The sequence below is a fragment of the Phoxinus phoxinus genome (genome assembly GCF_949152265.1).
Source record: "Phoxinus phoxinus genome assembly, chromosome: 1".
Classification (NCBI taxonomy): domain Eukaryota; kingdom Metazoa; phylum Chordata; class Actinopteri; order Cypriniformes; family Leuciscidae; genus Phoxinus; species Phoxinus phoxinus.
Window position 1 is genome coordinate 22,823,002 of NC_136876.1, and position 15,640 is coordinate 22,838,641.

At 36.8% G+C, this 15,640-nt stretch overlaps 1 protein-coding gene across 1 annotated transcript; it reads left to right on the plus strand.

The window, feature by feature from the left end:
• On the plus strand, positions 1–13,771 carry slc4a1a (solute carrier family 4 member 1a (Diego blood group)). Its single transcript, XM_079619128.1, has 21 exons — positions 1–120; positions 2,354–2,410; positions 2,555–2,610; positions 3,533–3,630; positions 3,720–3,766; positions 3,857–4,022; positions 5,715–5,850; positions 6,020–6,089; positions 6,453–6,495; positions 6,591–6,775; positions 6,863–7,064; positions 7,685–7,888; positions 8,700–8,848; positions 8,945–9,139; positions 9,249–9,518; positions 9,848–9,937; positions 11,133–11,299; positions 11,483–11,724; positions 11,885–12,054; positions 12,578–12,751; positions 13,022–13,771. The coding sequence occupies exons 2-21, from the start codon at positions 2,357–2,359 to the stop codon at positions 13,067–13,069; spliced, it is 2,766 nt and encodes a 921-aa protein (XP_079475254.1). The 5' UTR covers positions 1–120; positions 2,354–2,356; the 3' UTR covers positions 13,070–13,771.
• Positions 13,772–15,640: the final 1,869 nt, after the last annotated feature.

The window sequence follows — 15,640 nt, forward strand, 5'->3', positions numbered from 1 at the left end:
CATTACCCCTCCACCCCCACCCATGCGTTTTGATGCTGGTCAGAGGTCAGTCTTGACTTGGGCGCTCAAAGTGTAGACGCGGACACCCAGCACAGACCCGCCAGGACCACCTGGACTCAGGTAAGGGTGTTGTGCTCTGTTAAACAGTCAGATTAAGTGTTTTTGAGAAGGTCTGGGAGGGCTAGAATGAGACAGTGGTCACTTGCTGACAGGGGGACACCTGCTAAAGGTCATTTTAAGAGCAGTACAGATCTCATTGTAACTTGCTTGCAGCAGTAAATTATCAGTCATGTGTTGCTGGAAGAACCATTAAACTTTTTTTATCAGATATATATTGTCTCTACTAATTATAGAGCTGTTTTCTAACTATCTCAAAAGACTGAGCCTGAAAATGAGCTTTCATACTCGGCAGACTGTGAATGTATAACACATGCAAAAAAAAAAAAACGTGCTGCCTAAAATAAAGTACAAGTAACTTGGATGCTGAAGTTAACTTAAATTACATTAAACTGACTTAAACAAATGAGCTGAATCTTGGAGAACTTATAAAATAAAGTAAAAAATTGCTTAAATTTTGATGAGTTAAAACAATGTAAAAACATGTTGTCATAACTTATTGGTCATATAATTTTTTGCAAGCAATTCTTCCAGTATATTTAAAAGAGTTGCTAAAACTTTACACTTGTACAAATTTGTTTGCAAATCTAAAGATGGTGAAATGTTCATCTTACTGAAAATAAGCATAAAAATGCATTCTTGTGAATTTTGTTGAATGGGAAGTATTTCATTCTGTTTATGATTGTATTTGTTGTATATGTCTCTGTAATTAACCTACTGAGGCTCACATTGGCATATTTAACTAATTAGCTGAAATAAACTCTAATCAACTATTTTAGGAAACATATGAAGACTTCAGATGCAAAAGCCTCTAAGTCTGTCTAAAGTTTTTGTTTAACATTAAAAATTGTATCAGGCTCCCGGAGGTTTCTACCCAACCGGTTTTTCTGAATGGGCTGAGGCTGGGATTTAGTGAGTTTGAATTGAAAGTATACTATGTGCTGAGAGCATTCACTCAATATTATTATCTAATTTTTGACAGAGGCTTTTAGAGGCTTTTGCATCGGAGGTCTTCATATTCTCTTCTCCCTCCACTAGGTTCATTCTCACTCACAACGTTTAGCACAAATCGGTTCTAGAAAGCGTTGATAAATCCATTTTTATTTTAAAATGGGGAATACATTTGTGACTACTATCTGTTGAAGTAGCTGAGAGGGCTTCAACAGGTAGTAGACACAAATGTATTCCCCATTTTAAAATAAAAATGGATTTATCAACGTTAAATCCATTTTTAACATTGATAAATCCAACGAGGCTCAACTAGCACAAGGGCGTGTAAGAGCCACAAACAGACAATCATCTGAAGACTGAACTTCTATCGTGTGATAAGGACTCTTCTGTTCCTCATGGACAGAGGCAGATAGGGCGCAGCAGAGGGGTTTAGTGAAGCCCTCTCAGGCACTGTAAAAAAAATTGCATCCCCAAGTCAAAACTTTCTAGTGACTGATAACATCTACATTTTTCAATTAGTCTGACATATTATTTCCCATTGAGCCAATGTTAACAGACTATTGCAACAATTAATTCAATTTATTTTACAGAATTTCACTTGGGCCAATTTAAAAATGTAGATGTGACCAGTCACTAGAATATTTTGACTTGGAGAGGTAAACCTTTTTTTACAGTGTACTTCAACAGATAGTAGACACAAATCCGAGGTTCTAGAAAATGTTGATAAATCTATTTTTATTTTAAAATGGGGAATACATGTGTGTCTACTATCTGTTGAAGTAGCTGAGAGGGCTTCACCAAACCCCTCTGCTGCGCCCTATCTGCCTCTGTCCATGAGGAACAGAAGAGTCCTTATCACACGATAGAAGTTCAGTCTTCAGATGATTGTCTGTTTGTGGCTCTTACACGCCCTTGTGCTAGTTAGGGGTGAGCCTCCGTTTTTGAGCCTCTGAAAGACTTGAAAACCGAGTTCGGATCTGATCCTCAGTGTTTGCTTTTAAAAGAACTAGTCAAAGACATACAGAACATTAAAACTAAATAATTTCATGAATATTTGATATGTGCTATTACAAATATACTGTAAAAATGTTATGCAAATTGTAAGTAAAGTGAGTATGAGGCATGAGTTTACAGGTAAAACTCATTCTAGCTCTCAAGAACAGTGTGTTGAAATGATAACACTTTAATAAAGGGGAATACATGAATGAACGATAACCACTGCCTCTAGCAGGTGTGCAGGTCTTACAGTCTTACTGTGTTATTTTGTTTCTCTGTGTGAATGAAGGTTATGTGTGAGACTTTGAAGACAGTCTCGATGATGGAAGCCATATCGTTTGAAGGGGTGAGGAAAGCATCTCATAGCAAATTAAGTAGTGGATGTACAATGAATTTTTACATTTAAAGGCTATGCCATAAAGTGTTGTAAAACAGTGTCTGTCTCTCTCTCTCTCTCTCTCTCTCTCTCTCTCTCTCTCTCTCTCTATAGGACAATGACATGTCCTATGAGGACAGTGAGTCACCTCTAGCATCTCCATTAACTTTGTGAGTATCATACACAATAACACACATTGATAGAAATGCAAATATAGTTGTTTCTGATTCACTGTATTTGCATCAGATAATCCTGTCCTGGTCAGGTTACATCGTAAAATGTTTACACAAATGAAATCAAGCCTGTTTTTAGGACCATTGGGGTTTGTCACATTTTTATCACGATTAGCAGCTCCAAACTGTCATGCTCATAGGGCATCCAGAAAATGTGATTATTGTTTTTTATTAGAATATTCTTTTTTATATATTCAAATGAGCATATTTTAAAGGAAGTACAACATGATGTAAAATACTTTCCAGTTTAAATAAGTAAATAAAAATCAGTTTTCAAAAATGAGAATAAGGTTTTCCACATTACGATATTGAAAATGAATAACTGTCATCAAAACAATCGTGCAATGCAAAACAGATATGTACAGATATGTTTTAACAAAATAGAATCTACTCTTTATTTAATTATCAGTCAGTTATTGTGTTTACATAGTAGTTTATTTTTGAGAGAAGCTAATCAGACATCTGAAAAAAAAAAATCTACTAATCATTTAAATCTCGGATTATTATTAAAAATTATTATTTGATAGGCGTTCACGTTGAATTTCATAGGTAGTGATGAATGTGGGTGGCTTATTGTGCCCTGTCTCAAAAAAAAAAAAAAAGACTACACACTACACATTAGGACTACAGAGAGTAAATTTGTAAAATGTCGCGCCCTTGTGGCCGAGCGGGGCAGTGCGAGGGCTAGACAGAGTGAGGTTTATGTTTCTTGTATCAGGGATGGCTTGAGTCGGTTTATAAGACGGTGGAGCTCAGCTTGGCCTATGGTGCATAAGATCTGGTGAGTGTGCGGAGCTGTGACAGTCGGGTCTTTGCCCTGGTGTGTGTTGTAGTATGTGCTCTCTGTCGCCCTCTATAGGACACCCGGGGGACACAAAGGCAGCTATGACTTAGAGCAGATGAGGCAGCAGGAAGAGCTGCAGCATCAGACCTACACCTTCTCTAGAGACTTAGAGGGTGTGTTTGCCTTACACATGCATATATATAAAAACACAAACCTTATATCTTCCTGGTTCGATACTCATTTTTTCCATCTCCCTTTTCAGCCGCTCGAAATACCAACACCAATGCCATTAAGAGAGGAGATGCAGAGGTGAAACACACAAACAGATGAATTACTTACTTACATATATTTTACTTCTTTTTAAAACACTTAATGAAACACTCTGTTTGTCCACCTCAGGCATACGTTGAGCTGAATGAGCTTCGTGGGGAGCTGTGGCAGGAAATGGGACGCTGGGTGGGTTATGAGGAGAACTTAAGCCCTGCCACGGGACAGTGGAGCCAGGCCCACATTTCCTATCTCACCTTCAAAAGTCTCATTCAACTCCGCAAGGTCATGAGCACAGGTGAGACACCAAGTGACATGTTTCCTTTAACCTTTAGACCAGTGGTCTCAAACTTAGTTCCTGGAGGGCCAGTGTCCTGCAGAGTTTAGCTCCAACCAGCTCCCTGGAAATTTCTAGTAATCCTGAAGATCTTTATTAACAGGATCAGGTGTGTTTAATTAGGGTTGGAGCTAAACTCTGCAGGGAATGCATAACTTGTGGCACCCGCATAAACAGCTAAATATACTTCTAACAAAGGCCCATATGTCAAGTAGAGCATGCTAATTCAGTGACTAAATCATGAAAAACACACCAACCAAATCAAATCTCTCTTTCAAAGTTGTTATGCTGACATCACACTTGTCAGATTATAAAGCAGACATATCACAATAAGTCCCCAACAATATTTGAAGGACCCCCCACACACACACACACACACACATACTTTTTTTAAACAAATGTACATCCATAGATTAAAATAAGTAACTAAAATAACTAAAATAAAAATGTAAATTATTTAATTTTAGAATTTCAAAAGTTTGTCATTTAATTAAAATAAGAAAAAAATAGATTCTTGTTAGTTGTTTTAGGTTATTTTAAAGCATGTTTTGTCTTATTTTAAATCATTTTAAGTAGGGCTGTCAAAAGATTAATCGCGATTAATCGCATCCAAAATAAAAGTTTGTGTTTGCATAATATATGTGTGTGTACTGTGTATAATTATTATGTATAAATACACACAAATTCATGTATATATTTAAGAAATATTTGCATTTATATATTGTATATACATTTATATAATTTATATTATATGTAAATATTTGATATATAAATATAACCAATTTTTCTTAAATGTATACATGATTGTGTGTGTTTTTATATATATAAATAATTATACACAGTACACACACGTATATTATGTAAACACAAACTTTTATTTTGGATACGATTAATCGCGATTAATCTTTTGACAGCCCTAATTTTAAGACATCTTGAGGTTCCCTAATGCCCAGTACACATTGTATGATTTTGGGCAGTCACAGATGAAAGATGACCAATCGTGGCTCCAAAAGGTGGTCCTACATCATACAGTGAGAAAGGGTCAAAGACGGCCGTTGTCACGGTCTTGCGGCCAAAGATAGACTGCGACCATTTTCTGACAGTTTCAGGAATTTAACATGATCATCTCACATTGTGTTTGCTGCTACGACCTACGTCTACTGACTAGCCAATAAAAATGTAACATGAAATGGCATATTGATCAACGTTGAGCTAAAACGTGAAACTACTTACCTCAAGCTTCATTTGTAAAATTGGCGCGCCAAGTTGGCATCTTTTACCTAGCCATGACCGTGTCCATATTCTCTTTCACTTCTTTCTCTTTTTTTCAGCACACATAAAAACCACAATTGCCAAAGTGCGATCCATATTTGTTTACCACTAGTGCATGCTGATGACATTTTATTCTTCTATTCTAACTAAGATTCAATAGGTGTCATCATCGTACAGTCTACATACATCTCGTGCACAAGTTTATTAGATCCATGTTGTAGAGTGATTACATTTGTAATGATCTTATTGGATTGCTGAAGTCTGTAGCATGCATTAGAAGTTTGCATGGGGCCCCTAGTGGACCCTGGAACTGCTGAATATAACTGAATATTCACGTTGGTTCTGTGTTGTTTTTTTAATGTTTACAATGACTGTAACCAGGGGCGGTGCTGCTTGATGTTGATGACAGCAGCTTATCAAGCATTGGTCAGAAGATGGTGGAACAGCTTCTGCTCAAAAAAGAGATCCGGCCCACAGACCGTGATGCTCTTGTGACCATTCTGCAACGCAAGCGCACGTAAGGCTCCTCATTATCTCTGCAGCTTTGTGATTGTGTATGTGGAGGAAAGTTATGTTTTTTTATTATTATTATTTTAGAGATCCATATTAATTGGTATATGAGTCACAGCTCTATATGACTGCCTATGGATATAAACTTTATGACTCATATTGTTTCTGCTTTACAGTCAACTAGAGCCTGCTTCAACCCCTAGTTCAGCAGACATAGAGCTGCAAACATTCTCAGTCAGCAAACAGGTATCTATCTACTGTATCTATCTATCTATCTATGTCCGTCCGTCCGTCCATCCATCCATCCATCCATCCGTCCATATAGATCAATGATTTTTAAGATTTCCCTCTGATTTTTAAGCTTTGGTGGAGACAAGACCAGGATTTCCTGCTTGTTAAAATCCTTTTGTCCTTTCAACCCTCAATCAGATTATGTCTGTTGTTTTAGCATCCAAACAATTAAAAACTCAACATAGCCTCAAAAAAAAGGGAACGTTCCAGTTTTCCAGACCCATTGTGAAGGACTTCGTTTAAAATCTTGTCAAAAAATTGACATGTTGCTCTGCTAGTTTCAAATACTGACTTTTGCACTGTTCTGTTCATCCTCAGCGAGACATGGTTGATCGTGTGGAGGCCTCTGTGGTTTTATCAGGTGAGTGTACATTCATTTTTTTATTCTGTATGAAATGATTGTTCTTTATTTTCCCGCACACATTGCATGCTCATGTTTCTTCATTCTCTTTTCAGGTGTGGTGGAGAACCTCCAGAAACCAGTGGTGGCGTTTGCACGTCTGCGGGATTCAGTAGTGATGGAAGGGGTTCTGGAAGCTCCAGTTCCAGTTCGTTTTGTCTTCTTCCTGATGGGCCCCAGTCACAGCGGCATGGACTATCATGAGTGTGGCCGGGCCATGGCAGCACTAATGGCCGATTGGGTACGGAGGAACTTTGGATTTTGCACTGAAATGTTATCGAATAAATATATATATAATGTCTCATCTTCATCCTGTACCTCCAAACAGGTGTTCACTCTGGAGGCTTACTTGGCCACAAATGAGAAGGATCTGACCAATGCCATGGCAGACTTCATGGACTGCAGCATTGTGATCCCACCCACAGAAATCCAGGATGAGAGCATGCTGAAGCCAATCATCAACTTCCAGAAGAAGATGCTGCGTGATAGGGTCCGCCCAAATGACACCCGACTCACGGTTGGGGGCAAAGGTCAGTCTTCATAGAATGATAAGCTATTGATACAAGCGTCACTTTGTTCATTTAATTTGACATTTAAATCTCTACACCTCCTTTGCTCCCCTTGTGTCTTTGTTTATTAAATAATCTGAATAATCTGATGTTTATCAAATAATTTGTTGATGCTTTGAGCTACCAATATGACTATTGTACTTTCAGCTCCATTCAACACAATTCACAGATTGTAGATTCCATATGCAGATTCACTATGGAGTTGGTCATCTTACTTCTCAAGAGCAAAATTTGACTTAATTATAATAATTTAATTTTAGTTATAGGATATTGGTCCTGCATCCCTGCAAAATAGTTAACATAGACTCACATTTTTATTTAGTAATGTAGCAATGCCTAGTTTCATCAGTAAAATGTAATCATATTCATGCTTTCTGTTCTCTTTATATGTCACATTTCTCTATTCTTTTCTGTACACATCTTTAATGTTTAATTACAAAATTTCAGACATGTATCAATATGCGATTTAGATTAATCAATAATGATTACAAGGAACAGTCCTTCTGTTTTATTATCTCTTGACCATCCTAGTCTTAAATCTGGAATTACATCCAATGAATTGTGTTTAATTGTTTGTTTAGCCTCAACTGGACCTGAGAAGCCACGCGAGGATCCACTGGCCCGTACCGGCTATCCGTTTGGCGGAATGGTCAAAGACCTAAAACGCCGCTACAAGCATTACCTTAGTGACTTCAAAGATGCACTGGACCCTCAGGTGCTGTCTTCTGTCATCTTCATCTACTTCGCTGCCCTTTCTCCTGCCATCACCTTCGGAGGACTTCTTGGTAAGTACATTCACTGCAAGCCCCGACTAATCACACCGCTGAGAAAGATCTGAATCAGTCTCATTTAGCAGCTGGTCCTGGTCCACATTTCATCTTAGCCTGGCCAAGAATTGCGCACCTAGACAGGATGAAATCATTAAAGGGATACTCCACCCAAAAAATCTAATTACTTACCATTTTCTCACCGTCATGCCGTCCCAGTCTCAGGTGTATATGGCTTTCTTCCGTCAGATGAACACAAACAAAGGTTTTTATAACAATAATCCATATCTGAGTCACTAGCAAAATAATAGCTGTGTAAGAAAAGTACACAGTTTATAAACTTTTATAAAGCATGCTTCCGGCCAGCTGTCACACGTGGATTCATGAGAGTGTCGTGAAGTGGTACGTCAACACGTTTAGACGCACTTATGTCGTGCTTTACAATGCTGACATTTACTTAAAGCATGACCTTGCGTGGTTTGACAGTTGGCCAGAAGCGATTGTTCACAGTTAATTGATTTGCTTGGTGTGTAGTTTTTCTTATACACACCTATCATTTTGCTTCAGAAGAAATGGATTCATCAACTGTGGTCGTGTGGATTACCGTTGTGTTCACACTGTATGGTTTTGAAGAGTCAACTTTGGAAGTTCTGTACACTTGCAATATATGAACCCACAGAGATGGATTATTTTTCTAAAAAATATATTAATTTGCGCTTATCTGAAGAAAGAAATCATATACATCTGGGACTGTATGAGGTTTACATGAGATGTTTAATTGTTGGGTGGATATCCGTTGAACTAAAATCTCTCGATTTCTCTATTTTAGCGGATAAGACGGAGCATATGATGGGGGTCTCTGAGATGATGGTATCTACCTGCGTGCAGGGTGTCATCTTTTGCATGTTTGCGGCTCAACCAGTTCTCATCATTGGGTTTACCGGTCCATTGATGGTGTTTGAGGAGGCCTTCTTTCAGGTGATGCTTTTATCAGTGAGAATTGGTATTGAACGAGGTATCACCACCTGTATGACTTTTCTCATCCATCTAAACACTTTCATCTTTCCCATTCAGTTCTGCAAGTCTAATGGCTTTGAATACATTGTGGGCCGTGTCTGGGTGGGCATGTGGTTGATCATCATTGTGGTGGTGATCATGGCAGTGGAGGGGAGCTTCCTTGTTCGTTTCATCTCGCGCTTCACCCAGGAGATCTTCTCCATCTTGATCTCTCTCATTTTCATCTACGAGACATTTTCCAAGCTGATCAAGGTATGTACAGGCTTTCAAATGCACACACTTCGTTTGATTAGATCACATAATATCATTAGTCCTAAAATCTTTACATTTTTTCTCTATACTTTGTTTTCTTGCTCCTCAGATTTTCAAAGCGCACCCTTTAATTTTGAACTACGATCACTTGAATGATTCCGCGGATGACCCCTTCCACCCTGTCAAATTGGTCGTCAACCCTGTCAAATTGCTCGCCAACGTCACAGATTATCCTGATAGCAATGTTACCGAACATCATGAGATATTAGAGAGAGCATATCCCAACACCGCCCTGCTGTCTATGTGCCTTATGTTTGGATGTTACTTCATTGCAATGTATCTCCGTGGGTTTAAAACTAGCACCTACCTTCCTGGCCCCGTAAGTATTTTTTTACATTTAAACTCTGATACTGCTTAGCTGAAAACAGGTTCAAAATTTCACATAATAATGATATTTTAATCAGTAATAGTGTATTCTGGGGGTAAAAAGAATCAAGAGGCATTTAGATTGATTTGTTAATTACAGATTGTACAATCCAACCTAATATAAAGCCTTTAAATGTACTTTAAATTGATTTAATAATCCACCTTTTATGTCATTTTAATGTATTACCTGTGGTAGAAGTGTTGCAAAGGAAGGTTAGAACACAATTTTAAACAAAAAGCTTATATTTCAGTTCATACTAATAAAACACTGTACACCACCAGCTCCGACGAATGATTGGAGATTTTGGTGTCCCCATCGCCATCTTCTTCATGATCGCTGTGGATATCTGCATCAGCGATGCCTACACACAGGTTAGCCAAACACTTCCTGTTGCATTGTTCAGAGACGTGTTTTGCTATTGTAGTTTTTACATTATCTGAACTGTAAGTGCAATTGTCACAACTGTTTATGGAATATCACAACATGTCTGAAAAATGCAGTTACTCACCTACAACATTTAATTCATGCTTCTAAGCCTATAATGGTTTCAGTAAATTGGCCAATGCCATCAAAATGAGAAGTGTCATCATGTGAGCCATACTGCTCAAAATGTTTTGATGGTTTTTCACCATGGCAGTAACTCTTGAAATGTTTGTTATAATATACAAATTATTATTATTATTATTTTGACAGTCTGCTTTAGATACAGATTTCAACAAAAGTCAATGTTGTTGTACGCAGAAAAAGAATATGAACATTTGTATGTATGCACTAGCTTTATTTTTGTATGTGTTGAAACAGAAAATGCATATTTGCATGTCCATTTTTTCCCACATTTCTTATATTGAAGTCATAAATAGAGAACAGAAATTTCCCCCAAAATGGCAAGTACAGTTATTCCGAGAAAAAAAAAAAAAAAAAAAATATATATATATATATATATATATATATATATATATATATATATATATATATATATATATATATATATATATATATATATATATATAATAATGTTGCATTATACACTACATTGCAACACATATATGCGTCCAAACTTGATTGGCTTATTCCTATTGTGATTCCTATTTCATTACTTTGGCAGGTCATCATTAGCTATAGCAGACATCACAAACATTCCATGTCATAGATATTTATGGAATAAACGTATGTCTGACAGATTTTGATAAGTTAATGAATCCTTTTGCATGTGATGGCTCACACAATGACAGAATGTTGTAAAGCATATGACAAGTTCACTGAGAATCAAGTTTTGATCAGCAAGCCATGCATGCGCTTTAGTTGTTGTGCAAATTGTAGACAGTTGTAATTACTCTTTTGCATTTAAATTATTATTATTATTGCATTTTATTATTTATTTATTTTTGAGGAAAAAAAATCGAATTTGTGAATTGAGCCAAAGCTATTATGAAAAACTGTAAAAGTCCCCATAAGCTAATGAAGACAATGAAATCACTTGTTTTAATCAAGACTTTCTGGGATTTTGACCAATATAACGGATGGTTCCATTAATGTGTCTCATGTTCTATTTACTTCCTGCTTTAGAAACTGGTGGTGCCAAAGGGGCTGACCGTGTCTAACACGTCTGCTAGAGGTTGGCTCATCAACCCAATGGGTGAGAAGAAGCCATTCCCTGTCTGGTTGATGTTCGCCTGTGTTGTCCCTGCCTTGTTGGTCTTCATCCTAATCTTCCTTGAGTCCCAGATCACCACGTGAGTTCCTCACTCATAATGATATTCAGAATAGAACGCATTTCAATTGAGCAGCAGCACTGGGTGAAGACACATAAAGTAAACAGCAAGAAGATGTAACAAAGTGAAGATGAATGCAAGGATTTTGGTCATCCTTGGTGTTGCTACACTGCCTTTACCACCTTACTTTCCCTAACCATCCAGGCTGATTGTGAGTAAGCCTGAGAGAAAAATGGTCAAAGGCTCTGGTTTCCATCTGGACCTCCTGATTTTGGTGTTCTTGGGAGGAGTTGGCTCTATCTTTGGTGTCCCCTGGCTCAGTGCTGCTACAGTGAGATCTGTCACCCACGCCAACTCCCTGACTGTCATGACCAAAGGCCCCAGACCGCAGATTGAACGTGTGCTAGAACAAAGAGTCAGTGGTATTTTGGTGGCCGTGATGGTTGGTGAGTTCCAAGCCCTTAATCTGAAACAATGACACTAAATAATGTTTAAACAACAGCAATTTGCTTCTATTGCTATATTAAAATTTAGAAATTGGCATAATAATACTTATTAAAATGTTATTGAACAATACACGTAATAGTAATAATTTCTCACCCACAGGGGTCTCGATTCTCATGGAGCCCATCCTGAAGATGATACCTATGACGGCTCTGTTCGGGATCTTCCTCTATATGGGTATCACTTCCCTGAGTGGCATCCAACTTTGGGAACGTATGCTTCTGCTTATTATGCCGAAAAAGCATCATCCACCTGTTCCATATGTCACCCGTGTAAGATTTATTTAATGAACACATATACACATGGGCAAAAGTACACTGCTGTAAAAAAGTATCAGTCCACTTTTATTTTGAAAGAAATTAATGCTTTTAATCCGCAAGAAAGCATTAAATTGATCAAAAGTTACAGTAAAGACTGTCAATGTTACAAATGATCTCTATATTAAATAAATACTGTTCTTTTTAACTCTCTATTCCTCAAAGAATCCTGAAAAAAATAAGTCACAAAAATATTTAGCAGCACAACTGTTTTCATCATTGATAATAATAGGAAACATTTCTTGAGCAGCAAATGATCATATTAGAATGATTTCTGAAGGGTAGTAACTGGAGTAATGATGATGATCACAGGAATACATTACATTTTAAAAACTTTAGTTAGGTATGAGCGTGGACATCTAAACATCAAACCCAATAATTAGAAGGAAGTGTCCACATACGTTTGGCCATGTCTAGTAATCTCATCTATTGCTCCAACCATCGATCTAACTACAGATCTCTCTCTCTGTTTCTCTAGGTGCCGACTTCGCGTATGCACCTGTACACTTTGATCCAAGTGATGTGTTTGGTGATTCTGTGGGCAGTAAAATCTAGTGCGTTTTCTCTTGCCCTGCCCTTTGTCCTGATCCTCACGATCCCTCTAAGGATGTTCATGACCGGTCACGTCTTCACTGTCATGGAAATGAAATGTGTAAGTATCTCTTTTATAGCGCTGAGACACAAGAAATGCACATGAATGCACTTTTCACCCACCATGTCTTAATAGAAAAACAGAGCCACTTATCTGAATAGCCTATATGCCATCATGTTACAATATAATGTACTGAGATTTATAATAATAAATAGATTGACAGAAATATTTTAAGATTTATCCCAAGAATGTTGCCATGCTTTCATTAATCACAGTCATTTCATTTTTAGCTACTGTTTATTTATGACTGCATATTTCATCCTTTTACAGCTGGATGCAGATGATGCAAACGTGAAATTTGATGATGAGGATGACTAAAATAACCCCCAAACTTTCTTTGGACGTCTTTCTTGATTCTTGAATCCAAGCCACTATGAATGCATCTTACTGTGTGCATTACATGATAATCTTTAGCTTAGATTTTTATCTGTTGTACGTTCAAATTTTAGCTGAACAAATCTCAGTGTTTCTTTTATGAAATGTTAGGATGCAATTAATGCACACCTAAAATTCATAAACAGGTCATATATATTCCATAGTTGTTTATCACAATATTTTCTTACTTTTTCATAGAATATTCTTTTTCATTACTTTTTATCACTTTTGTGTGTTTGTGTGCCTGATAAGACTTTTTTGTTCTGCCATATCACCCCCCCCCCCCCCCCCCCCCCCATTTGGGATTTATATATCATGGTGTTTATTTATTTATTGTATTCAGAGTATCATGCAAAAAAATACTTATGCCCGTGTGAAGCATGTCAACCACACACCAGCTCGAATGTAAATCCCATCCTGCTTTAACAGGTGATACCTATGCAAAATGTGCATTTATATTTCTTATGAGAATTTCAGGGATTTCATACCTGTAAATATAATAGGCTTACAAATACAGAATGTTAGCTATATAGGTTACTATTGCAAAGATTTAATACCTTTGAGTATAAATGAATATTTGATTTTATGTGTGCTTGGTCTGTTATGCTGTGTGACTTTGTTTAATGATTAAAATTCTTTAAAACATCCACAATAATTCTTAGTAAGCAGGCCTTACTAAATTGCAAACACATCCACATCTCCAGTTGGCTCGGCTTCACAGGAGGCCTGTGCGGGCCTGACCCACCCAATCATGAGCTTGGCCCACCCTGGCAAGCAACCAGCCTCCAGCCACCTTCCACACCTTCACAAGTGCCCAGCCTGTTCTGAGAGTCCTCTGACCTTACATGAGTTGGACCTGCTTACAATCTGAATATTAGCAGGTTTTCATATTTTGACTTTAACCCTTACGCTGTGTTGAACCCTCTACCTATTGTGTTCCTTGTTAAAAATGGCTTGTAAATCGATTGTTATGCTATTTCACAAAATATCGGATTCAATCTTTTTTGTCAACTTGTTTTTCGTTTTTGTTTTCAATTAGGACAATTTTTTTTTAACTAATTGATCTTTGGCCTTATTCTGAGCCTCATTGATCTAAAGTTCATCTCTGTGAAAAAGAAAGCCTGTAATACTCAAAATTGTTTGTTTGTGTCACATGTAGATATGTGAACATGAACATGCTCCTGAACACTAAATATTTGTTTTATTTTCATTATATTCTCATCATCAATTTTCAATGGATGGTCATTTTTGATCAATGAGGCCTACAATCAGTCAGTTTAAAAAGTAAACACAACCTGTTCTAATTTAAGGAAAACACTGTGTGGTGATAATATGGCATAATGAGAGATTTATCGGGTATTTTTTGTATAGGCCGGTCATTTTTGTCCGGGGACACAGTGTTAACAAGGTGAAAGAAATCACGAAAAAGTACAAAAATTATTCAAAAAAATTGGGGGAAGTAGTTATACCCTGTGTGAGCGAAGTCAGTAAGTTTTAGTCCAATGCGATAACATAAACTAACATTTTCGGGAAAAAGATAAATCCTCTCCGGGTCAAAATGACCTGAATGCAACAAAAGGGTTTAAACTGTCAATAGGTTCAAATAAGCCATGATTATTTATTTTTTTCAGAATATTGTCAGTGAATAGTGTATCATTACTAACTACACTACTAACATTTGTGAAAGAAGTCTGCTCACCAGGTTGCATTATTTTGATCAAAAATACAGTAAAAACTGTTTTGGAATATTTGATTACAATTAAAAACAACTGTTTTCTAATCTGTTTTAAAATGTATTTTATTCATGTGGTCAAATCTGAATTTTCAGCATCATTACTCCAGTCTTCAGTGTCACATGATCCTCCAGAAATCATTCTGAAATGATTTGCTGCTCAAGAAACATTTATTCTTTTATTTCACCTAATAAGGAATACATTTAAACATGAAATCCTGATGGGATGTTTGGCAAAACTCAATTGCAGTATAAGTATTACAAGTAAAATACCATACTCAGGTAATGTGACTCTTTCACGCACAAACTGAGCATTGTACATTTTTAAAGTAAACTATTACTTTTATTTAGCAAGGATGCATTACAATGACCAAAAGTTAAGGTTAAGACTTGAATTTTTAAAATATCTATTTAAAAAAAAAATCTGCCCTTTTGAACTTTCTAATCATCAAAGAATCCTGAAAAATATGTATCATGGTTTCCACAAAAATATTCAGCAGCACATTGAAATTTGCTGTTAGAACTGTGGAAACTGCTGTCTTACTGGAAGATGATTCTATATTTCAACAGATACTGCCACTTACAGGTGAAAAAACACTATGGGAGTCAGTGGCTACCATCAACTGTTTGATTACCAACATTCTTTCAAATATATTCTTTTGTGTTCAGCAGAAGAAAGAAAATCATACAGGTTTGGACCAACATGAGGGTGAGTAAATGATGGCAAAATGATAATTTTTGGGTGAACTATCACTTTAATAAATACACAGTATTGATATACT

What these genes read in the sequence shown, in the direction of transcription:
- slc4a1a (XM_079619128.1), top strand. Translation starts at nt 2,357, where the DNA reads ATGTGTGAGACTTTGAAGACAGTCTCGATGATGGAAGCCATATCGTTT. An exon ending in CTTCTCTAGAGACTTAGAGG is followed by an intron (nt 3,631 to 3,719) that starts GTGTGTTTGCCT and finishes CTCCCTTTTCAG; the next exon opens with CCGCTCGAAATACCAACACC. An exon ending in CCGCAAGGTCATGAGCACAG is followed by an intron (nt 4,023 to 5,714) that starts GTGAGACACCAA and finishes GACTGTAACCAG; the next exon opens with GGGCGGTGCTGCTTGATGTT.